The sequence below is a fragment of the Ursus arctos genome, unplaced genomic scaffold, assembly GCF_023065955.2.
Source record: "Ursus arctos isolate Adak ecotype North America unplaced genomic scaffold, UrsArc2.0 scaffold_23, whole genome shotgun sequence".
Lineage (NCBI taxonomy): Eukaryota > Metazoa > Chordata > Mammalia > Carnivora > Ursidae > Ursus > Ursus arctos.
The window spans coordinates 39,380,101-39,404,881 of NW_026622908.1; the positions used below are offsets into that span (position 1 = coordinate 39,380,101).

At 44.8% G+C, this 24,781-nt stretch overlaps 1 protein-coding gene and 1 long non-coding RNA gene across 2 annotated transcripts; one reads left to right on the forward strand and one right to left on the reverse strand.

Moving 5' to 3' along the window:
- The first annotated feature begins 462 nt into the window (after positions 1 to 462).
- On the forward strand, positions 463 to 23,433 carry ASRGL1 (asparaginase and isoaspartyl peptidase 1). Its single transcript, XM_026487636.4, has 7 exons — positions 463 to 1,077; positions 2,343 to 2,543; positions 11,855 to 11,997; positions 12,572 to 12,720; positions 20,785 to 20,903; positions 21,656 to 21,766; positions 22,212 to 23,433. Exons 2-7 carry the CDS (start codon positions 2,354 to 2,356, stop codon positions 22,415 to 22,417), a joined length of 918 nt encoding a protein of 305 aa, XP_026343421.2. The 5' UTR covers positions 463 to 1,077; positions 2,343 to 2,353; the 3' UTR covers positions 22,418 to 23,433.
- On the reverse strand, positions 11,325 to 19,903 carry LOC130544632 (uncharacterized). Its single transcript, XR_008961045.1, has 3 exons — positions 19,170 to 19,903; positions 15,436 to 15,593; positions 11,325 to 15,323 (listed from the first exon to the last, which is right to left on the reverse strand). It is a non-coding gene; the product is annotated as an uncharacterized LOC130544632 (long non-coding RNA).
- Positions 23,434 to 24,781: the final 1,348 nt, after the last annotated feature.

Consider the following 24,781-nt stretch of genomic DNA (forward strand, 5'->3'; position numbering starts at 1 on the left):
TAAACTGCCTGCTCTATCGGAATCAGAACGAGAATTAAGATACCTTGTCAGTATCTTAAATAGGGGAGGCTGTGTGATGTTATTTGTTGGACAAAGTGGAAATTTATCTTTGACATTGACTCATCCAACCAATAAAAAGTGTGAAGCAAATTACTAATGGAAATAAAATTACAATTCAAAAGACTACTTTGCATGTTAGAATAATGTATCCTTTGGTTCATGCCACTAATCTAGTATCGTACAGTTGACTTACTGGATAGAAATATAAACTTTTATTGGAAGGACGCTATGGCAACGGGACTGGAGGGGGCGGATACAGGTGATTGGTCCAAGTCATCCAGGGGGTAAGAGCCTTAAGGCAATTCTCTGGGGCGGGTCGAAGAAAATGTGTCAACAACAACAAAAAACTAAGGGCGCATGTGGTTTAAGGAATTTAGAGCTGGGCTCCCGGAAGCTCAGAGGAAGGAATACGCCTAGGGTTTCAGACTCTTTAGAGCACCCACCGCACAGAACCATACCAATTATAGTTTATCTTTCTGTTCTTTACAAAAGGTTAAGGAGAGAGATGATTAAAAGGAAGAGATTTTAATTTAAGCGAATATCAAGACTGAGAAATATTTCGAGCAGAGGAAGGATATCAGTGCGTACAGCATTGCTTTTTCAATTTTCAATTACAAAACCTTGGCACATCACGCATTTCGCCAACACCAATACCCCGCCCCCAGCCTCATAAGGAGGAAGAGGAGGTTCCCCCTTCCACTAGGAAGCTCGAGTGAGTGGAGGGCCAGCGTTGTCTCTGTGCCGGGAGCCAGCCTGCTGGGGTCGAGCCGGGAGCGGAGACGCCAGCAAAGGAGGGAGGTGCTGCGCGGCGGCCGTGGGTCGGGGCTTTACGGTACCTGAGCTGCGCGCCGGCCCCGCCCTCGTGCGCAAGCGCGGAGCCGTTGTCCGCCGAGCTGTTGCGAGCCCAGCGGTTTCCTGGACAGGCTCGCTCAGGCGCTTGACGGCGCAGGTTCGGAGGCCTGCCGGGCTGCTCCGCCCAGCCTGAAGCCCCGGCGTGTGCCTCCCGCGGCATCCTCGGTAAGTCGACGGCCCCGCCGGAGGAGCGGCCGGAGACCGAGAAAGCCCTCTGTCCGGGGAGGGGGTGGGGGTCCGGGACGGGGCGGGGGGGTGGCGGGCGCCGACGAACTGGCACTGGCCGAGAATGTCAAGGCTAAGGGATTCCAGTGATATGTGGCGCATCTCTTTTTGGGGGACGGGGAGGGGGACCTGGACCTCTGCAGCGCGGGGTGTCCCCAGAAGTCCGTGTCTGTGGCCCAGTCTGTCCCTACACGGCCTGGACCGGACGATCCCAGGGAGCCTGGATGCTGAGTGTCTCTGGCAAGTGCATGCGCAGTTCACACGGGAGCACCTGTCCCTCTGCCGGCAGCCCTCCGGGCCTGTTGGATAGGGCCTGTCTTACCCCACCAGGAATTATCCGGAGGCCAGCGTTTCCTCCCACTGCAGTAGTGATGAGGAGGTTGGAATTGTGGTTACCCTCAGACCATCATACCCATTTTCCTTGGGGCCTGTCTGGCGTTCATGATTCCCAGTCTCCCATCCCTAAACTCTGACAGTCCCAGAATGGCTTCTGAGATCCTGTGAGATCTGGCTTTGGAGGATGTAGTAACTTTGCTTTGAAGCTGGATGACCCCCAGCAGCCTGGTGTCCTTCCCAGAGGCTCCACCTGTGTCCCAGACCATCCCTACATGGTGCAGACTCCGGACCAATACCAGGGATCCTGGATGCCTAGTCAGTGTGGTACCTGCTTTCAGATATCCAGGACTTGCGGGCTTGGAAAAGGGACCATCCCAGGAGAAACCCAAGATCAGAAAGAGCCCAGGAGTGGGGCTCAAGCTCTGGCCCTGGAGGCAGTCCCCATCCCTCACCAGCACAGACTGCGGTTCTCTGGAAAACTGAGGCCAAATGGCAGCCCATGTGGAGGGGGCGCGGGCTCTGGGTCCCACCCGAAGTCCCAAAGACGTCTGAGGTGGGGGTATAGAGAAACGGGGAAGGTGTGAGGCCAGGGGCACTCTGGGCATTTTGTGCAAAGTTCAAACCGAGCTGTCTCTGCCCTCTGCCCCCATCCCCCGCCTCCCCCCCCCCCCGCCTCCCCCCCCCCCGCCTCCCCCCTCCCCCCCCGCCCCCTGCCCGGTCTCAGGAAATTTCTTGAGGCTGTAAACCTTGCCTCCCTCCCAGGGTAGAAACTGGACCTAGTCTCCAGTGGAATCTCCCCCAGGAGATTATGCCCAGGGTAGTTTTCTTGGGCCTGTTGGAAGTGACACTTTCATCTTCCTGATCCGTAGGATCCGTCGACATGAATCCCGTCATCGTGGTCCACGGTGGCGGAGCCAGCAGTATCTCTAAGGACCGGAAGGAGCGGGTGCGCCAGGGCATCACCAAAGCCGCTGAGGAGGGTTACAGAATCCTCAGGGACGGAGGGAGTGCAGTTGACGCTGTAGAAGGAGCTGTGACATTCCTGGAAAATCATCCTGAGTTCAACGCAGGTATATTTGCAGTGCAGCTAATAACTGATGCCAAATCAGGTTAAGCGTATCCCCCTCCACAAATAGAATCCAAAGTGCCAATGAATCTAGTAAGCTTTTTGGTAGAATTTAATATGCTACAAAGATTTAATTTTTCTCTTTTTACCTGTTGACCAGGTTGCTTTAAGAATTTTTAAATCCATCAATTCACCTTTTTTTCTTTAACTTGCTTCTGGGACTTCACATACCGAGAGGCTTTTTTATTACATCTTTTTGTGAGGGTATGGGGGTAGGTTATATACTGTGAAGTGCACCCATTTTCAGTTTTGAAAAGCATATACACCTGTGTAACCACACCACAAGATTTAAAACATTTCCATCGGGGTGTCTGGGTGGCTCAGCCGGTTAAGCGACTGCCTTCGGCCCAGGTCATGATCCCAGGGTCCTAGGATCGAGCCCCATATCAGGCTCCCTGCTCCGAGGGGAGCCAGTGCTTCTCCCTCTGCTCATGCTCTCTCTTCTCTCTCCTCTCTCTCTTCTTCTCTCTCTCTCTCTCGAATAAAATCTTTAAAAAAAGAAAAAAAAAAAAAACCTGCCTAACGCATGGTCACGCACATTTTCTCTTGTGTGTTTTCTAGAAATTTTATAGTTTCAGGTTTTGTATTTAGGTCTCTGATCCATTTTTGATAATTGTTTGTATATGGTGTGAGGTATATATCAAGATTCTTTTTGCATAATTGTTCCAGCACCAGTTGTTGGAAAAGCAGTTCTTTCTTCATAGACTCACCCTTCCACCTTTGTCAAAAATCACTTGACTTTGTATGTATGGGTCTATTTCTGGACTCTATTCCATTGGTCTGTATGTGTATCCTTTCACCAATACCACACTGTCTTGATTACTATAGTTTTATATTAAGTCTTAAAACCAGGTAGTAAGAGTTGCAACTCTCTGTGCACACGCGTGTGTAACTGTTCTGGCTATCCTAGTCCCCTTTGTCTTGCCCACCAGTTTGAGAATCACCTTGTCAATTGCTACCTGAAAAAATCCTGCTAGGATTTTGATTAGGACTGTATTAACTCTATAGATGGGTTTGGGCGAACTGAAATCTGAACAGTTCTGAGCCTTTCGATGCAGGACTCCCAAGACACAGTATATACATCCATTTGTTTAAATCTTTGATTTCTCTCATCAGTGTTTTGTAGTTTTTAGCATGCATATCTTATAAATATTTTAGATTTATACTTAGTTATTTCATGTCTTTCGGTGCTATTGTAAATGCTACTTTTTACGATTAGAATTACCAACATTTGTTGCTAATATAAAAGTAAAATTGAACCTTTTCATATGTGCCATCCGTAGATCTTTGGTAAGGTGTCTGCTCAGGTCTTCGTCTCATTTTTTTGTTGTTGTTCTTCATTGCTTTTTTTTTTCTTTGTCTCATTTTTTAATCAGATTGTTTTCTTATTATTGAGTTTTAAGAGTGCTTTGTATATTTTGAATAACAGTCCTCTATCAGATGTGTCTCTTATGAGTACTTTTTCCCAGTCTGTGACTTGTCTTCTCATTCTCTCGACAGTGTCTTTCACATGGCAGGAATTTTTGGTTCTAATGATGTCCAGCATAACAACTTTTTCTTTCATGGATCATGCCTTTAGTGTGGTATCTAAACAGCCAACCCCAAGGTCATCTGCGTTTTCTCCTATGTTATCTTCTAGGAGTTTTATAGTTTTGTATTTTACATTTAGGTCTGTGATCCATTTTGAGTTCATTTTATGAAGGGTGTATGGTCTGTGTCTAGATTTGGGTTTTCTGCCTATGGCTGTCCAGTTGTTCCAGCACTGTTTGTTGTAAAGACTTATCTTTGCTCTACTGGATTGCCTTCGTCTGAAGATTCTGAACCCAATTCCAGTTCTTACGTAGGTTTTCCCACACCAAGCACTTTTCCTACACCAGCTGGGTGTCCTACAATTTAGCTCATTTCTGACACTATCCACCTGGAGGTAGCATCAGATTCCACAGGTGGGGGGGCCTGGGTGGCTCAGTCGCTTAAGCGGCTGCCTTCGGCTCAGGTCATGATCCCCTGGTCCTGGGATCAAGCCCCACATTAGGCTTCCTGCTTGGTGGGGGGAGGGGTCTTCTTCTCCCTCTACCCCTCCCCCCTGCTTATGCTCACTCGCTCTCTCTCTCAGATAAATAAAATCTTAAAGAAAAAAAAAAAAAGATGCCACAGGTGAAAGGCTCGTTCCCACAAGACTACCCTCCACTTCAGATGCCAACTGTAAATCCAGGTTGTTACTTGTGCTTCTGACCTACTGGCTGTAAAATAATTAATTAATTAATTAATTAATTAAGAAAACCTTTTTTTAAAAAAGATGTTGAATTTATAGGGGTACCTGGGTGGTACAGTCAGTTGAGCATCCACATCTTGGTTTTGGCTCAGGTCTGACCTCAGGGTCATGAGATCAAGCCCCGCTTCGGGCTCCAGCTCAGCAGAGTCTGCTTGTGTTTCTGTCTCCCTCTCCCTCTGCCCCTCTCCCCTTGCTTGTGCTCTCTCATGTATTCAAGCTCTCTCTCTCTCAAATCAATAAAATAAATCTTTTTTTTAAGATTTTATTTTGTTGATTTGAGACAGAGTGTGCAAGAGAGAGAGCACAAGTAGGGGGAGCAGTAGCAGAGGCAGAGGGAGAAGCAGACTCCACACCCAGCAGGGAGCCTGATGTGGGGCTCCATCCCAGGACCCCGGGATCATGACGTGAGCACAGGCAGACGCTTAACCGACTGAGTCACCCAGGCGTCCCTAAAATAAATCTTTAAAAAAAAAAATGTTGAATTTATTGGCTTTAGAGTTATTTACAATATACTTTATTATTTTTTTAATGTCTGTAAGGTCTGTAGAGAGGTCCCATCTTTCATTCTTGATATTTGAATTTCTGTCTTTTTTTCTTGGTCTAGCTAGAATTTATCGAGTTTGGTTTTGGGGATTTTTTTGTTTGTTTGTTTGTTTTCAAAGAACAGTAGCTTTTGGTTTTAGGAGGGTTTTGTGGATTTTTTTTTGTTTTTTTGTTGTTTTTACTGTTTTTCTCTTCTGAATTTCATTGATTTGTCTGTATTATTTCCTTTCTTCAACTTACTTTAGGAATAATTTACTATTATTTTTAGATCATTAATTTGAGACCAGTCTTTTCTAATACAGACATTTAATACTTTAAATTTTCCTCTAAGCCCTGCTTTGATTGCATCCTAAAGTTTTCACGTGTTGTCTTCTCATTTTCATTCTGTTCAAAGCATGTTATAATTTCACTTGTGACTTCCTCGTTGAACCATGGGTTATTTAGTACGATAATTTCCAAATATTTGTGGATTTGCCTAATAGCTCTCTGATTTTTATTTTAATTCTGTTACAATCAAAGGACATACTCTGTGTGATTTACATTCTTTTGAAGTTTGTAAGGTTTGGGTTTTGGCCCAGAATATGGTCTCTCTTGGTAAATATCCTATTTGTATTTTAAAAGAATATGTACTCTGCTATTGTTGTATGGAAAGTTCTATAATCTCAATAAAGTCGAGTTTGGGACGCCTGGGTGGCACAGTCGTTAAGCGTCTGCCTTCGGCTCAGGGTGTGATCCCGGCGTTTCGGGATCGAGCCCCACATCAGGCTCTTCCGCTATGAGCCTGCTTCTTCCTCTCCCACTCCCCCTGCTTGTGTTCCCTCTCTTGCTGGCTGTCTCTCTGGCACATAAATAAATAAAATCTTTAAAAAAAAAAAAGAATTCAATAAAGTCGAGTTAGTTGGTAATGTTGTTCAGATCTTCTATACCTTCATTTTCTATTTCCATTGAGTCCTGAGAGAGGAGTGTTGTAGTCTTTAATTTTAATTGTGGATCTCTATATTTCTCCTTTGACTTCTATCGGTTTTGCTTCATATATTTAGAAATTGTTGCTAGGTACGTAGACGGGTGTCTTCTGTGTAAACTGACCCCTTTATCATTATGTAATGTCATTATTATTTAACGTTCCTTGTTCTGAAGTCTACTTTGCCCGACGTTAATACAGCTGCTCCAGCTTTCATGTAATTCATTTTAGCATGGTATAACTTTTTCCGTTCTTTCTTTTTTTTTTTTTTGGATAATAATTATTTTATTGTGCTAAAACTTAAAAAATAAATTTTAATAATCTTAAGCTCACATTTAGAAAACATTCATGTGAGCATTTACGTGTACACCTACCACCCGATAAAAATGTAGAGTATTTCCACACCACAAAGCTATCAAACAGTAAACCCCACAATGGTGATTGTTCTGATTCCCGCTACAGGTTACTTTACTGTGGTTTTGAACTTAATATAATTGAAATTACAAATTACAAATCATTATACTAATTCTTTCCTAAAAGTTCTGCCTATGAGTTGATCTGCACTGCATATCAGGAGTTCATTCTTCTCTATTGCTCTGTAATATTCCTGTATACAAATATATCACACTATATTTACCTATTCCATTTTTGATGGGCAGTTATTTCCATTGTGACTATTACAAATAAAACCATTATAAATATTTGTGAATTTTTTTTGGTGGACAGAAGTAATCATTTCTGGTTCAGAGAGGGGACTGCTGATTTATCATGTATGCATATACTTAGGGTTAATACTGTCAATCAATATTCCAAAGCAATTGTACTATTTTAGACTTCCATCAGAAACATTAGCAAATTCCAATTGCTGCACATTATCACCAACACTTGGCTTTGAAATTCTTCTTAATTTTATACTTTTGGGTGTGTGTTTCCTATTAGATTCTAGTTACATTTCTCTGAAGTTCTTTTTTTTTTTAATTTTCTTTGTCTGTTGCTAATATATGTAATCTACAATTGATTTTTGCATATTGACTTTCAACAACCTTGCTAAATTAACTTATTTCTTTTTTTTTTGTTTTGTTTTGATGTAGTGTTCCATGATTCAATGTTTGCATTTAACACCCAGTGCTCACTACAACACGTGCCCTCCTTAATACCCATCACCAGTTCTCCTTTTATTTGTTTTTTTTATTTTAATGTTTTTTTATTATATTATGTTAGTCACCATACAATACATCCCTGGTTTCTGAAGCAAAGTTCGATGATTCATTAGTTGCGTATAACACCCAGTGCACCATGCAATACGTGCCCTCCTTACTACCCATCACCGGTCTATCCCATTCCCCCACCCCCCTCCCCTCTGAGGTCCTCAGTTTGTTTCTCAGAGTCCATAGTCTCTCATGCTTCGTTCCCCCTTCTGATTACCCTCCTTTCTTTATCCCTTTCTTCCCCTACTGATCTTCCTAGTTCTTATGTTCCATAGATGAGAGAAACCATATGATAATTGTCTTTCTCTGCTTAACTTATTTCACTTAGCATTATCTCCTCCAGTGCTGTCCATGTTGCAGCAAATGTTGAGAAATCATTCTTTCTGATAGCTGAGTAATGTTCCATTGTATATATGGACCACAGCTTCTTAATCCAGTCAACTGTTGAAGGGCATCTTGGTTCCTTCCACGATTTAGCTATTGTGGACAATGCTGCTATAAGCATTGGGGTGCATAGGGTCCTTCTCTTCACTACGTCTGTATCTTTGGGGTAAATACCCAGTATTGCAATGGCTGGGTCATAGGGTAGCTCAATTTTTAACTTTTTAAGGGACCTCCACACTGTTTTCCAGAGTGGCTGCACCAACCTGCATTCCCACCAATAATGTAGGAGGGATCCCCTTTCTCCACATCCTCTCCAGCAATTGCTGTTTCCTGCCTTGTTAATTTTTGCCATTCTAACTGGCATAAAGTGGTATCTTAGTGTGGTTTTGATTTGAATTTACCTGATGGCTAATGATTTTGAACATGTTTTCATGTGTTGTTAATACTTTTTTCAAGTCTACACATCATCTTGACCATTGTTACTCTGAATTCCATTTCTGATAATTTAGTTATATCCATATCCACTAGTTCTGTGGCAGAGGCCACAGACTCATTGTCTTTTCTTTGCTGGGGGGGATTTCTCCTTCTCATCATTCTGATGAGGAGAGGTTGCGGGGTTGTCCAGAGCCCAAATTATTGACCGGGACCCAGGCCATGCACCCTTGTTTTATAGGGACCTTAGGGATGTGGGCTTCTTGATTTTTCAGTCTGCCTTCTGGGGAGGGGCCTGCTGCGCCGATACTCAGGCAACTCTGTTTGGGTAGAGTCTCTGTGTCCCCTGCGAGGGGGGATGGGGGTGGGCACACTGTGAGCCGGTATTTCCAGGCTTTTGTTCTCTGGCGGCTTTCCCTGGCGGTTTGCTGTGCCTCTTCTGAGAGTCAGAGCAGCAGCGGCCGAATCTCAGCCTCTGTCTCAGAACAGAGGGATCACGGACCGTTCTCCACTGATGTTCTGGCCACTTTAACTCTGTTTCTGTTGGTGCTGCTCAACCCTGCAGCGTCCCGGGATATGCGCCCCACACCTGGCGTCCCAGCCCTCACTTCCAGGGCCAGCGCGTCTCTGTCCTTTGTGTTTCTAACACCGCCAGCCGCCAGCCGCCCTTGCACATTCCTGGAGCTCCCGGTCTCAGTCTGGTTCCAGTGAGCGGACCGGAGCTCCGGTTTTCAGTCTGTCGTACGGGTTCCCGGCTCACGGTCTCAGTCTGCTCTCTCCCGGGTGCCGGTCCGCGGGTCCGCCGGCTCCCCCGTGCAGGTGGCTACCGCTTCCCAGCGCCCCAACACAGCGGCTCCCTCCCCCTTCCGTTTATCTTCTGATATCTGTGCACAGTTTCACGGCTCCCCGCCTCGTACCTCAATACTCAGCGCTGGAGATGTTCATTTGTAGAGATCCAGATGTATCTTCCTGCATCTCAGGCTGATTCCGTGGATGTTCAGGCTGGTCTGGTACCTATCCAACTCGACTCAGGGGACCGGCTGAAAAAGGGGTCCCCTACTCCTTCGCCACCTTAACTCCCACCTCCGTTCTTTCATTTTTAACCTATTTGTATCTTCATATTTAAAGTAGATTTCTTTTAGGTAGCACATAGTTGTATCTTACCTTTTTATACAATCTGACCATCTCTGCTTTTTACTGGGGTGTTTACGCCATTTACATTTAATGTGATTATTGATATGGTCAGGTATAAATCTGTCATCTTGCTATTTGTCTTCTATTTGTCCAATCTACTCATTGTTCCTTTTTTCCTCTTTTTCTGTCATCTTTTGGGATAATTGAGTGTTGTTTATGATTCTGTCTTACCTCTTTTGTTGGCCTAGTAGCTAGACTTCTTTTTTAAAAGGCTATTTTAGAGTTTATAGTATACATCTCTCACTTGTCATAGTTCACCTTCAAGTAATATCGTACTTCATGCATAATGTCAGAACCTTGTAGTGGCATACTTGTTTCCCCTTTCCTAGCCTTTGTACTATTGCTGTCATATATTTTATTTCTGTGTATGTTATAAATTGCCCAATACATTGTTATTACTTTTCCCTTAAACAATTTTATAGGTGTTTATATATATATATATATGTATATAATATATATATACAGATACATATATATTTTTCTTTGAGAGAGAGATTGTGTGTGAGCAGAGGGGAGGGGCATAGGGAGAGGGAGAGAGAGAATTTTTTTTAATATTTATTTATTTGAGAGAGAGAGAGTAGGGGGAGGGGCAAACGGAGAGGGAAAGGGAAAGAATCTCAAGCAGACCCTGCTGAGTGTGGAGCCCTACATGGGGTTTGAACTCATGACCCTGAGATCATGACCTGAGCCAAAATCAAAAGTTGGACGCTTAACTGACTGAACCACCCAGGTGCCCCTAAACAGTTATATTTTAAAGATATTGTTAAAATAAAAGGAAAACGTATTTCTGCTTATCCATATACTAGATATTTCCAGTGCTTTTCTTTCCTTTGTGTAGCTTATGATTGGTGTTCACTGTTCTTTTCCTTCTTCCTGAGAGACTTCCTTTAACATTTCTTGTATTGCACATCTGCTATTGGCAATTTCTTTCAGCTTTTGTGTATCTGAAAAAGTCTTTGTTTTCAGTTTTTCACTAGGTATTTGAACTCCAGCTTAACAGGCTTTTTTGTTTGTGTGTGTGTGTTTTGTTGTTGTTTTTAATTTCAGGGCTTTAAAGACATTGCTCCACTATCTTCTGGATTGCATCATTTCTGACCAGAAACATACTCTCATTCTCACTTTTTCTTCTCTTCCTAGTGCATCTCTGTCTGGCTACTTTTAAGATTCTCTGTCTCATTAACACCAAGCTGTTTGATCATGATGTCCCTGCATGTAATATTCTTCATGTTTCTTTTGCTTGGAATTTATTGAGCTTCTCAGATCTGTGAATTTGTAGTTTTAATCAAATGGAAAAATTTTTATCCATTTTTCCTTAAATATTTTGTTGTCCCTCTGTCTCACCACTCCTTTTAGAGATTCCAATTACACATTGATTGGGTTGCTTGAAATTGGCCCTAAGCTCAATGATCATCTGTTAATTTGGGGTTTTTTATCCTTTTTTATTTTCATTTTGGTTAGTTTCTGTTGCTGTCTTCATGTTCATTAATCTTTTCTGCTGCAGTGTCTAACCTTGTTTTATTTTCCAGTGTGTTTTCCACTTCAGACTTTTTTTTTTTTCATCTCTAGAAGTTCTATTTGGGTCTTTTTTATGTTTTCTTCCATGTTCTGGTGCATATAGAATATAGTTATAACAGCTGTTTTATTAACATCCTTGTTTACTAATTCTGTCATTTATGTCATTTATGATCTGTTACTATTGAGTGAGGTTTTTTCCCTCATCGCTCTGGGTTATATTTTCTTGTTTTTTGTGTGTGCTTGGAAATTTCTTACTGAATACCAAACATTGTGAATTTTGCCTTGTTGGGTACTGGACAGTTTTATAATCCTTTAAATATTCTTGAGCTTTCTTCTTATCCCATTTTACAGATGAGGGAATGGGCACAAAGAGGTTAAGCATCGCTAGCCTCACAGGCATTATCTAGGCAAAAGGAGTTGGAGGAAGGGTGCTGGTGGTAAAGAGAGGAGCACGCACAAGGGCACAGAGCAATGAGAACTTATGGTACTTTCACAGAAACCTAATATTTCAGGAAAATGCAGCCAAGGAGGGAGGATAAAGCTGGTAAAGGAGATCAGAAGCCAGATCGGGAAGGGTTTCCTACTTTTTATTTTGTAGATCTTGGGGTGCCAAGCCAGATGTGTGTTTCCAAACATGTTTCTCTGGCAATGGAGTAGAGGATGAATTAAAGTCGGCAGCTTGAAGGAAACTTGGGAGCCATTTCTAAGTTCTTAATTCTTGCTTTTCAACTTCTCTTTGGTTTTAGGTTGTGGATCTGTCTTGAATGTAAATGGTGATGTTGAAATGGATGCCAGTATCATGAATGGAAAAGATCTGTCTGCAGGAGCTGTGTCTGCAGTCCGCTGTATAGCAAATCCCATTAAACTTGCACGGCTTGTTATGGAAAAGGTATGTGACGCAAGCATCCTTTTCGTAAGAAATCGTTACCGCTGTACTTGAGCAACTAAAAGTGGTCTAACTGTGGGGGAATACTTGTGAGCATTGTTCTCTTAAAACCATATAAAAGAGCAGAAGCAATGCTACTTAAATTTCTCAAGTAAGCTGAGACTCTGACTCTGTTGACGGTGGAATTGGACTGGTAATCCCTTGTCCAGTGATTACTTTTTCATGTTGCCTTCCTGTATTTTCTTCAGTCTTCTCTCAACATGTATGACGTAACAGATACAAACTGAACAGACTGTTTAATAGCATGTGTAAAATAAAAATGAATTATGTCCTCTAAACTTAAGATCATACATAAGTACTTTTCTAGTCATGGTCCATCACTTTAGGGGTTTTTTGAAAATGCAAGATCTCAGAGTGCCAGGCTCTGTTCAACATTCAGAAAAGCAAGCCAGTGGAATTTGCATTTTTGAGGCTTTGTACCCAGAGAGAAGTAATTACATCCACACAGTTGGAACACTTTAAAAGATTTTAACTGTTTCCAAAAACTAACCATGTTTCTGTTTCTTTCTGGCTCAAGACAACTCACTGCTTTCTGACTGACCAAGGTGCAGCAAAATTTGCAGCAGCCATGGGGGTTCCCACGATTCCTAAAGAGCAGCTGGTGACGGAGAGAAACGTAAAACGTCTAGAAAAAGAGAAAGGCGCTCTGAAGTCAGACTGCCAACAGTAAGTGTCACCTGCGGCTCGCAGTTTGGGGACTTACTCAGGTGTGGATGTGCGACAAATATCCGATTATCCACCTTTCTTAAATAAGTCAAGAATCACTTGGTAGTTTCAGTTTTTGTACAAAAATAATTGACACTGCATCCTGGAAAAACTGCTCTTTTGATTCTTACATTTAACCTCACTTATTACTCCTGTAATAACGATTCACATCTGGCCAAGAGTTCCTTCTCCAATAGTAGAGTGCCTTGCATTAGTGGACTAACTGCTGGATGCCTCTGGATCAGTTCGTTATCTTAAGCAGACAAAACAGATTGTCTGTGAGCTGGTGAACTCTCCGAAGTTACTTGAGCATGCTGTCCTAGTGCAGACAAATCAGTACAGTTCTTAGAAGTTTGAACTAATCCTTTGTTCTGAATTATGATTTTCTGTGTTACAGATTCCAAAATCTCAAATAAAAGCCCCCTTATTCAAAGCAAAATTTGAAAAATAAGATTTGAATATGGCCTGGGAGTTTATAATGGAATATAATCTATGTACTCTTCATGCTCTTTAAGATTTGTCATTTTTAACCAGCAGCATACTTTAATATCACCTAGGGAGCTTTTTCAAAATTGCATGTCTGGTCCCCTTCCATAAAGAACCAAATTTAATAGATCTGAGGTGAAGAGGCCAGGCAGGTGTGTTAGGAAAAAGTTTCCCAGGTAATTCTGGTGTGTCCCCAGCTTAAGAATCTGTTTTACAAACTTGGCCATGTACCAGTAGCTTTTGATAACCCTACCAAGTGTGCTATTGTACCTGTCGGCCAGAGTCACAGGAATGGGGCGGCTTTATCGATGGTTCGTGGGGGTTTTAACAGGTGTTGCCACATCACTTTCCAAAAATTCTGCAACAGTGCACATCTCTACCAGCCAGTATTGCCCTTAGATGTAAGCGAGACAGGCTACGCCCTGGGTCCTGCACTTTAGAGGACCCCCATATCACAAATACACAAAGCAGTTGGCTTGCTACAGACAACTGGGGCACCTCTGTCACTCAGCAGTGGCACAGCATGACCCATAGCCCTCATCATCCACTCTTGCGATTAACACCATCCAGCCCCCAGGGAAATGCTTCTCTGCATCTCTTGCTCTCTGTCTCGGAAGCAAAGGCCACCTAAATCTAAAGATTTGTGGATTGTGCCACTGCCGATATCGGAAATGGACACTGCTTTGGAGCGGGGGGGAGGAATTGAACAGCAGAAGGACTTAGGTAAGAGAAAAAGACAAATTAATAACTTGTCAAATAAATTCTTATGTAACAAAGTAACTGTTTCCCAGTAGTGCCAAGTATCCATTTTCTTGCCTCCTTACGTGTTCTATGCTATGGTTCTGGCGGGATTCATGGATTAGTACAGTATCTGCAAGACTTGCACATGCAAACTGATGCCCATTACTCTTACATGTGTATATATGTCGGTCTAGACCAGCAGTGTCCAACAGAAGGACAAGAGCTGCATATGCAATTTAAAATTTTCTAGTAGCCACGTTAAAAAAGTGAAAAGAAACAGGTAAGGGGCACCTGGGTAGCTCAGTCGGTTAAGCGTCTGACTCTTGATTTTGGCTCAGGTCATGATCTCAGGGTCACGAGATCAAGCCCCACATCAGGCTCTGCACTCAGTGCAGAGTCTACTTGCAATTCTCTCCCTCTGCCCCTCCACACCCCAACCCATACTCTCTCTCTCTCTTAAAAAAAAAAAATACGTATGTACATACACACATATATTTCACCCAGTATATCCAAAATATTATCATTTCAGCATGTAATCAATATAAGAAATTATTGGAGGTATTTTACATTTTTCTTTCACATGAAATCTTCAAAATCTGACCCACATACTACACTTGCAGCACACCCCTCCCCCGGGGACTGCCCACGCTTCCAGTGGCCAGTGGTGCAGGTAGCCCTGCCTGCCATATTGGACAGTGCGGGTCTAGACAGAACCTGCATGAAGAACCAGCTCTTTATAAAGTTGGCAGCTAAATGGACACTGAATGGTAGAATTACAAATGGTTTTATTTGTTAAGATATATTAACATTTTTAGCTTTTACGTAATTTTAAAATGTTATATTCACTAATTATAGTTCATGTTTTGACTTTAATATTAATAGATTGGTATATTAGGAAAAAACTTAACTTTTTGAAATTATATCTGCAATTCATTTATATTTATTCAGTTATATTCGCTCTTCATTTTTGATGAAAATATATCCTAATTTTGTACACTTTCAAGACAATTACATCTTTTTAATCCCTAGATTATTGAAAATGCATGTTAAATCAAGATTTTGATAGAAAAAGAATACAAACGCAGAGCTCACAAAAGAAAACAAAAAGCTGAGAGGTAAACAGAAGGAAAATAATCTTCCAGGACGCAATCCACACGCATTTTAAAAAACAAAACAGGGGTGCCTGGGTAGCGCAGCCGTTAGGCGGCTGCCTTCGGCTCAGGGCGTGATCCCGACGTTCTGGGATCGAGTCCCACGTCAGGCTCCTCCGCTAGGAGCCTGCTTCTTCCTCTCCCACTCCCCCTGCTTGTGTTCCCTCTCTTGCTGACTGTCTGTCTCTGTCAAAAAAAAAAAAAAAAAAGTAAAGTAAGCAGTCTTCTTCCAGGATGACCCAGCTAACGTTGAGAAGCAGGACATTCCAAATTCTTGGTCCAATGAAGATTTAATTACCTGTCACAACAGTGAAGATTAGTAGGAATATTCTTGCCACATCTTCAGTTTGGACAGTTCTGATGAAATCCCAGCGATTTCCCGTCCTTTACTACAGGAAGAGCTCATTGATTATCTCGAATAATCACACACCAAAAGGACACGTGCAGTCAGTAGGACTGGGGAGAACAGGCAGTTGATATCAGCGGAAAAAGAAAAAGACGATATGAAACAGGGCTGTAATGTTCTTGAAAGAATAATACAGTGTGTCTGGTATTTAGCCAGGCCTAACGAGGCTTTTCATGACACTCCATCATCAGCACTGTGTTTACAAAACACAGTGGGACATTTCAGGCTTAATAAAAATTATTTCAAAACTTGATAATACATGTAATTAAGACAAAAAATAATGCAACTAATGATCACTAAGATAAGAGAATTCAGACAGATTAATTTAGTGACTAATAAGTGAGAGATGAAATCAAATACATAAAATGTTTTTAACAAAATACTCAGTTCAGCTAGAAGGTACCACGGTCAGAAGACACATCGAGCAACTAACACTGATTATATGTATCACCGTACGACCCCGAGAAGAGAAACAAGTCTGACTCACCTGCTTTTGGAAGTAGGTGTTTTGGATTTAGAGAAGAAGTGGGAGAACTTTTCATCTTAGGCATGAACTTAAAAGACTTTCGAAGGCAATGGGACACCTGGGTGGCTCAGTTGGTTAAACGACCAACTCTTGATTTTGACTTAGGTCATGATCTCAGGGCTCTGAGATCGAGCCCCGCATCAGGCTCCACACTCAGTGCGGAGTCTGCTTGAGAGTCTCCCTGCCCCTCCCCCTACCCCGCTTGCACATGCGCGCTTTCTCTTTCTCTCAAATAAAGCTTTAAAAAAATAAAATAAAAAACTGTCAAAGGCAAGCCTGTGATAATGGAGTGAACATGGTTGGTAAATAAAAGATATATAAACAGGAAGTTTGGCCAAGAGCCCAGAAGTATTCCATGTGACACGTAGGCTCACAGTTTGAATCTGTTTCTAGGAGGTGTGCCCCCGCTGCACGGCAGTGCCGATGTTGTGGGACACTAGAGGGTCCGATGCAAGGTTCTCTAGATAGGTCCAAAATGGAACAGGGCGCTCAGACTCCTGTCTGACCTTAGAACAGATCTCAGACAGATGGTGGGAATGACCAACCCAGTGCTGTTAAAGTAATTACTTTGAATTTAGATAAAGAATTCCGTGAAATCACAGAAGATTCTCAAAGAGTAAATTATGGACTTTGACAGTGAAATTAATTTTGATTCGATGCTACCTACAGCCACTTAGTATGAACTGTTAATTTCTATTGATAAGCTTAATAAAAGCTTTAAAAAATCTTTTTGGCTATTTCACTTTTGAAAGGATTGAAAATATATTAAGAGAAACAAAATCACACTGCATGTGAAATGTGCAAGAAGAATAACAATTCAGGGGCACCTGGGTGGCTCAGTCTGTTAAGTGTCCAACTCTTGATTTTGGCTCAGGTCATGATTCAGGGCCATGAGATCGAGCCCTGTGTGGGGTTTCGAGCTGAGCGTGGAGCCTGCTTGGGATTCTCTGTCTCTCTCCCCACCTCTGCCCCTCCCCCCGCTTGGGCTCTCTTGCGTCCTCTTTCCAAAATAATAATAATAATATTATTATTATTATTATTAATAGCATTCCAGTAAAATAAAAGGAAACTGAAGGAAGGCAACAAAAATTCTTGCCCAACTTGAAGGAGAAGATTCATGTACAAATAATCCCCAAATCAACTCCGATAGAGGCTGTCTTTCTGTCTGTTATATATCAGAGCATAGTGCCATTTGAAGAGAGACATGCACAAAATCAAACAACACAAGTGCTACTTTCAGTTTTCTTTATAATACGCCGGCAGTGAAATGTGAAAGAGCTGAAGATACTCTGCGTGGGTCTAGGTGCTGCTGCAGAGATGGTATAAATGACTACAGGGAGCGGTCATGACATGTTTGATCAAATCAAAGTATGCAATAGTGTCTTCTGTTACAAAAACGTATCCCACGATGCCCGGTAGCATTTGAGCGTGGTAATGTGCAAATCAGGAGTTCCTTTCCAAATCCAAGGATTGCCTTAAGAATTTTGTTGAACATTCCAGTTGCTGCTGCCTCAGCAGAGGGAAGCTTCTCCAAATTAAAATGAATTAAAAACCTGCTAAGAACTACACGGACTCAAAAAGATCTGTCTTATGTGGCAGTTTGTCGAGAGAACACATGTTGTACGGACATATGATTATAAGAGCGTGCTGCCCCCTGAAATGAATCAACCTTGTGGAGTAAACAATAATTTATAGGGGGGGTGCGTATGTGTTTCCCACTCATCCAGCCATTAATAACTGATCAACAAAGGACCTAGATGGGCACAATAATTACATTAAGTCATTATTGGTGGTTTGTCTGCTTTCGTTCATGTAAAAACCATGGCTTTGCAATATTTTTAAAGACATATTCATCACTCTAAGAGAAAAGAACATATCTACAGCCTCTAAAACGTAAACAGATGGTGTAGTGGGCCGCCATTTGTATTTGTAGTCTCGCCTCCACACTTAGCGAATGTTAGGAGTGGACCTGCCAGCAGCCGAGTCTGGGAGTGCCTCCCCTCATCTGACATGAGGAGGGTAACGCTGTCACTTTAAGTTATATTCTCTGATTATCAACAAGTTTGAGCATTTGGCATTTGTTGGTGGGCCATTGGTTTCTATGAATTTGTCTATTTTTGTCCTATGATCATTTTTTCTCTTTCATTGTTATGTTCCTTCTTCTCAGTCTTAAGGCTGTCTTCTCTGTTTAAAAAAAAAAAAATCCAAATCTGTTGTTTTTAGTCTTGCTTTTACTTTGCTTATGGTATTTTTGCCATACACAAGTTTTTACTTTTTCGTAATCAAATACGCAGTCTGCCTCTCTTGTCTACTTCTTGGGACTAGAAACATAGAAGGTATTCCCCACCCTGAGACATCTGTAGTCACCTAGATTTTCCTGAAGAATTTTGTTTTGTTTTATAGTCAGGCCTTGAACTCTGGAGCTGATTTTTGTGAACGCTGGAAGATAGGGTTCCTGTTTTCTTCCAAGCAGAATGCCAGATTTCTCTTTCTAGCCCCCTGACTGCCAGCCCACATCGAGCTGCAGTTCGCTCTCTCCACGTGATTGCCCAACCGGTACCTCAAGCTTGTGTCCAGAACTGAAGCCCAGATTTCCCCACCTAACGTCACGCCACACCCACCAACAAAACCAGAAAACACCAAAAAACCTATTCCTAATAGTCTCCCTTTCAGTGAATGGTTCCTGTACCCTTTCAGTTCTGGGAGCCAAAGCCTTAGAGCCGCCCATAATCTCTCTCACACCCAACTCCCCCGCAAAGTCTGTCAGCTCTGCCTCCAGAGTGTCCCGAGCCGAGCCTGCTTCCCCGCATCCCAGGAGCACCCCAACAGAGGCCAGCAACTCTTCAAGCCTCCTGACCAGTCTCTGGTTCCTCTCTTGTCTCCCTCACTCCACACACATCTGCCAGAATGATTATTCTGCGAGAAATATTTTGTGCATGTGTGGCATACACACAGAAGTGCACAAGTCTTACGGAGCCTCTGATGGCTTTTCACCGAGCGGACCCACAAAATCGGCCCCCAGGGGGTGGGGAACTAGATCATCGCCCGACGCTCCCCACCACGCTCCCTTCCCAGCCCTGCCCTGACGGCACCCACGTACCCGGCTTCTAACACGGTGGACGACAGTCGCCAGTTTTCGAACTTCATTTAAGTGGAACCGTGTAGTGTGTACTTTATTTGGTGCCTTCTTTCCTCGTGCTATTTCGGGGGTCCGTCCACGTGTGGCACACACAGCGCAGCAGCTCATGGCACGGCAGGAGGGGAGTTGGTGCCAGGACGCTCTCAGGCCACCTGCTGCGCCTCTGGCGGACATTTATGTCACTTTCCGCTCGCCATTACTACACACAGTCCTGCTGCGAACGTTTCGGTGTATGTTTTTCGGTGAGCGTCGCTCCACAGTTCTGCTGGAAGAATGCAGAAAGGGAGGCGTGTGATTGCCAAGCCAGCTTTGGTAGGTCCTGCCAGATGGCTTTCCGAAGGGGTTGCCCCAGTTTACGTTTCCAGCAGTAGTGACTGAGTGTTCCAGTCCCGCACCTCCTGACCCTCGCCCGATACGAGTCGTCTTCGTTTTAGGCATTCCGGTGGATGAGGGTGGTGGTAAGAATGATATTTTTAAAACTGAACTCACCTTGGGACACAGTGCCTTCCCATCTCACTCAGGGCCTATACGTCGGAGGACCACATGACGTAGTGTTCAGATCAGAACTTGACTTTGAGAGTGAAAGGGGAGCTGTTACATGGGGAGAAATCAGGACTGTCCTGGCTCACCAGGGTGTACGGTCACCCCGCCCGTCAGAGCCTCCAAGGTCTGGCTGCTGGCCATCCCCTGACCCCCTCCCCTCTCTCCCTCGCTTTATTCTCCGCAACCGCAGTGACCTGCATGACTGCCGTGAGCGTCCCAGCCGTGGTCCAGCTGCAGGAGCACACTCCCCAGCAAGCCGTGTGGGTTGCCCTCCCCTCCTTCAGCAAGGCCCTGCAGAAAGCCCTCTCCGTGCTGCTGGAGTTGTCATTTTTACCGTTGTTCATAAAACAAATTTTTACCGCTCTGTTGCCCTCTGCCCCCAAAGGCAAGCTGCACGGGAGAAGGGACACTGTCTGTTCACTCCTGGGCCTGGCACTTACTATGTGCCTCAAACATAGTTCATTGTAGCTTGGGGGGGGGGGGGTATTATAGCTGTTGTTGCACAATTTCTTCCAATTTTTTCTTTCCAATTTTTTTACTTGAAAATGTTTAATAGGGAAAACAATAACTTACTTCATCTTTACAGCAAGCCCCGTGAAACAGGCCAAGTGGGGTGTGACAGGCAACGTCGGCATCACCTGGGAGGTGTGAGAAGTGCGGGGCGGGCCCAGGGATCCAAGGGATTTTTATGCACACATCGTCTGAGATGCACTCAATTCTTTTTATCCCTGTTTTATAGGTGGGCAAAATGAGACGCAGTTACTAAGAAAACTTAGTAACTAAGTCACACAGCTAGAGGACGGTGGTGCAGGGACGGGATGTGCTCTTAAAGCTGAGAGCTGAAGGAACGTCTAGCAATCTCTCTGACGTGCAGAGTGGAAAGCTAACGTGAGACGCGAATGTCGCAATCAAAGTGCGCCCCACTTACCATTAGCATCTCATGTGGGAATTTAAGTGCTGTTCAGCTCCGATGTTACTTGTGACATCAGGGTCTCTCGTCTCAGTCTGTCCCTTTTCTCTTTATTCTTGGCAGAGACTTGGGAACCGTGGGTGCCGTCGCCTTGGACTCCAAAGGAAACGTAGCCTACGCGACCTCGACGGGCGGCATCGTTAATAAAATGGTCGGCCGGGTTGGGGACACCCCGTGCATAGGTAGGCTCTGTGGCCCGCTGCTGACCCGCCCCTTCCGCTGCCATCCACCTGTCACCCTCTCCTCTTCACTCCCCGCCTCTTCCGGCAGCCCCAGCATTTCGGGGGGGGGGGGGGGGAGTACTTGGGCAGGGCACCCTTTGAGAGGGCACCTGTATCCAGCAGGTACGAGGCTTTTCCGAGGCTGGAGGCTCCGGGGATGACTTGGGGAGGCTCAGGTGGCCCCCAGCGAGCCCCGGAGAGCCTCTTCTCTCTAGCCCCAGCTTCAGGATCTGCAGACTTAGTCCCAAACGGTTACATACACAAAGCCTCTTCCCAGGCATGGGCTCAAATTAACAAACTGAGAAAAAGCTGAGAATTTAGGTTGGCCGCTAATAGATTTGAGTGGCCTGAAGGCGTCGCAGTGCTGGTACAATGGAAACATTTGTGTTGACATTGACATAGGCCCTCTAGTTCCCGGGCGGGGTCAGTGGCGGGCCTGGGAGTGGCTGTGTGGGCTTCGCGGAGGAGCAAGAGCCGTCCTGGAGGGGCTGCTCCGTGAGAGCTCAGGCCAACACCCCCCCCCCCCCCCCGATTTTAGGGTCATCACCTGGCACTTACTACACCACTTCTGCACCTCAAGGTCACGGCTGCTGACCTTTGTTCACACTTTGGCCCTCTCTGGGATTTAACATTTATGTATCCTTAGACTTGGTATGGGTTTGAATTTCTTCACTGTGCTGCTCAGTTTGAACCAGTCCACCTTTTTTGAGCAGGGTCTGGAGGTTATGCCGACAATGACATTGGCGCCATTTCCACCACGGGGCACGGGGAGAGCATCCTGAAGGTGAATCTGGCCAGACTGACTCTCTTCCACGTAGAACAAGGTACAGAGAACAAGTTCACGCTGTCTGAAGACAAGTGAATGGAAACTCTTTATAATAAGCTGTAAAGTATATGAAACCCTTTCGCATTTGCTTTAGATGTTCCTTTCAGGTCGTTAACGCTACTTTGACTTCTTCCCGCCTTCTGTCAGGATCTGGAAAGAAGTGCACTTAGAATACTGTCCGTGTTGGGCATCTCAGGGGCAGTGGAGAGACTTTGAGCCTGGGTGTGGGAGAGAAGGCAGCTCTGCTTAGGCTGATGCTAGGCTCCGTCTCGGTGCAAACAGGGCATTTTATGGTGAGGATCCTTCTTTGAAGCATTCAAATAGAAATCATTTGCCCAAAAATCTTTGTTAACTCACTTTGGATTTTCATACTGCCACTGATTTTCCCATCAGATTCCTTTCATTGCAAGGTGTGTTGTTTCTCAACCTTTCCTCGTTTCCAGGAAGGACATTGGAAGAGGCGGCCGACATGGCGTTGGGTTATATGAAGTCAAAGCTGAAGGGTTTAGGCGGCGTCATCTTGGTCAGCAAAGCAGGAGACTGGGCGGTGAAGTGGACCTCCACCTCCATGCCCTGGGCAGCCGCCAAGGATGGCAAGCTGCACTCTGGAATTGACCTCGACGAGACCAGTGTCGCTGACCTGCCCTAGGGCCCTGAAGATTGTTCTAGATGCTAGCTTGGAGGGAAAGTCCAGTTTCCTGGTGTGGAGACTTGGCTTAATCAATTAGATCTAGAAATGGAAAATTCTGCAGTCTGTCACTCGTTTTGTCGCCTTGATCAATGAGTATCTGAGTGTTTGGTTGAGGGGCGGATCTGGACGTGCTGAGAGAAACGCCCCTTTTAAGGTCAAAATAAGACCAGTGCAGATGACTAAGTCCTGAGTCTTTCTTATGAATCATCCCCAGTGTCTTAGATTAGAAAGAAGAAATGACATGATCTGAACAGGACAGCAGCCACTTCAATGCAGGGAGTGCCATCTGGGATCGGGAGACCCACAGTGGGGACAGAAGCAGCAGGCTCGCCAGGTGGGAGGGGACCAACACCTCCTGGGGCTCTCTTGGTTGTGGAGTTCATGTTAAGTCAGAAGAATGTTGGGGGAAAGAACCCACGAGAGGAGAAGCTGATGTTTCGAAGAAGGTTCAGTTCTCCTCTGACTTACTAATGTAGACGTGTTTCCAGATACTTTAAAAGTCGTCCCTGGAAACCCCTAGCCCCCAGTCTGCAGGTGAAGGGTCTAATGGGGACTCTGCAGAGCTCCTGCGGGTCTGAGGGTTCTCTTGGGCTCCCACGTGAGTCCGCTGGCCTAGCATTTTCCCACCAGCCTCTGCATGCTGCAGGCCCTCCTGGTGCTTGTGCAGAGCAAGGGGGCTCATGACCCCCCTGCCGCTGCCGTAACCAGCGCGCCGATCCCATGGGGTCATCTACTGTGTTCTCACGCCGTCTGGGGCTGCGGACCCCCACGACTGCAGGGGCCATGTGCACAACACAGTCAGCGTGTGAGGAAAGTAATTTCCTTGGTGGAAACTCTTCCTAGTAATCTCTGTCTACACTGGAAATGGTATTTCTGCTGTGACAATTTTTTAGTCTGTCAGGTCTTACCTTCTCTCTGGAAAGAAATTGCTTAACTTTAAATTCCATGTGCCACTAATAAAATATATTTTGAAAGAATAACAGTGTGGTTAGGAGTCACTGTTGACAAAGACCAGAATGTCCACAAGCTCCCGTTGTTTCTGTCAGTTCAGACAGGCGTACTAACTTGAGGGCTTTCGAGAAGAGGGTGGTGTGGGGATGTGTCCGTACGTCCTGCCTCGTGGAATACATTGGCGAGTTTTTCAGAGGAATGGAGCTTTTTCTCAATAGGTTAAGGGAGAAACCAGACCACCATTTGCAAGGATCAGCAGGGCAAAGTGTTCTCGCGGTTTACCAGACAGCCACCCCCTTCCAGAGCCCAGCCCACCCCCTTCCTGGGCCAGCCTGCTGTCTGAGCTACAGAGGAAGAGGTGGCACTTGGAGGCACAATTGAGTCTGAATCCTGACTGTCCCCACTACCTGGGTGACCCTGGGCGAGTTAACTTCTAGGAATGTTTTCATCTATAAAATGGATTACCCTAAAGATTAAAGGAGATTAAAGGAAAACTGCTCCGTGTTTATCTTAAGGACCCTCTGGACAGATAGAGAAACTGCGGCCGGGCCCAGGAGAGAGTGGGTGTGTTTATATCCTTGAAAACCTCAAAATGTTGGGGCGCCTGGGTGGCTCAGTTGGTTAAGTGTCCAACTCTTTTTTTTTTTTAAAGATTTTATTTATTTATTTGACACAGATACAGCCAGCAAGAGAGGGAACACAAGCAGGGGGAGTGGGAGAGGAAGAAGCAGGCTCCCAGCGGAGGAGCCTGATGTGGGGCTCGATCCCAGGACTCTGGGATCATGCCCTGAGCCGAAGGCAGACGCTTAACGACTGCGCCACCCAGGCACCCCATAAGTGTCCAACTCTTGATTTTGGCTCGGGTCACGATGTCAGGGTCGTGAGATCGAGCCCTGCGTTGGACTCCACACTCGCAGGGAGTCTGCTTGCGATTCTCTCTCCCTCTCTCTCTCCCTCTTCCTGAGCTCGCCTGCTTTGCCTCTTTCTCTCTCTTTCAATCCCTCTATGTCTCTCTCTCTCTCCCTCTAAATTAAAAAAAAGGGGGTAACCCTCAAAATGCAACCACTGTCCTGTAGAAATCAGTATTTTGTTAGGGTTGTATTTGTTTGCCAGGGCTGCCAACAAAACAGCACAGACGTGGGCTTCAACAATGGGAAGTTAGGTTCTCACAGCTCTGGAGGCTGGAAGTCCAAGATCAAGGGGTCAGCAGGCTCGGTGTCTCCTGAGGCCTCTCCTTGGCTGGCAGATGGCCACCTTCTCGCTGTGTCCTCACGTGGTCGTTATACACGTCTGTAGCCAACCGTCCTCTTCTGATGGGGACACCAGTCAGATTGGGTGAGGGCTCGCCCTCACGGCCCCATTAACTCAACA

What these genes read in the sequence shown, in the direction of transcription:
- ASRGL1 (XM_026487636.4), top strand. Translation starts at nt 2,354, where the DNA reads ATGAATCCCGTCATCGTGGTCCACGGTGGCGGAGCCAGCAGTATCTCT. An exon ending in CACGGCTTGTTATGGAAAAG is followed by an intron (nt 11,998 to 12,571) that starts GTATGTGACGCA and finishes TTCTGGCTCAAG; the next exon opens with ACAACTCACTGCTTTCTGAC. An exon ending in TCTCTTCCACGTAGAACAAG is followed by an intron (nt 21,767 to 22,211) that starts GTACAGAGAACA and finishes CCTCGTTTCCAG; the next exon opens with GAAGGACATTGGAAGAGGCG.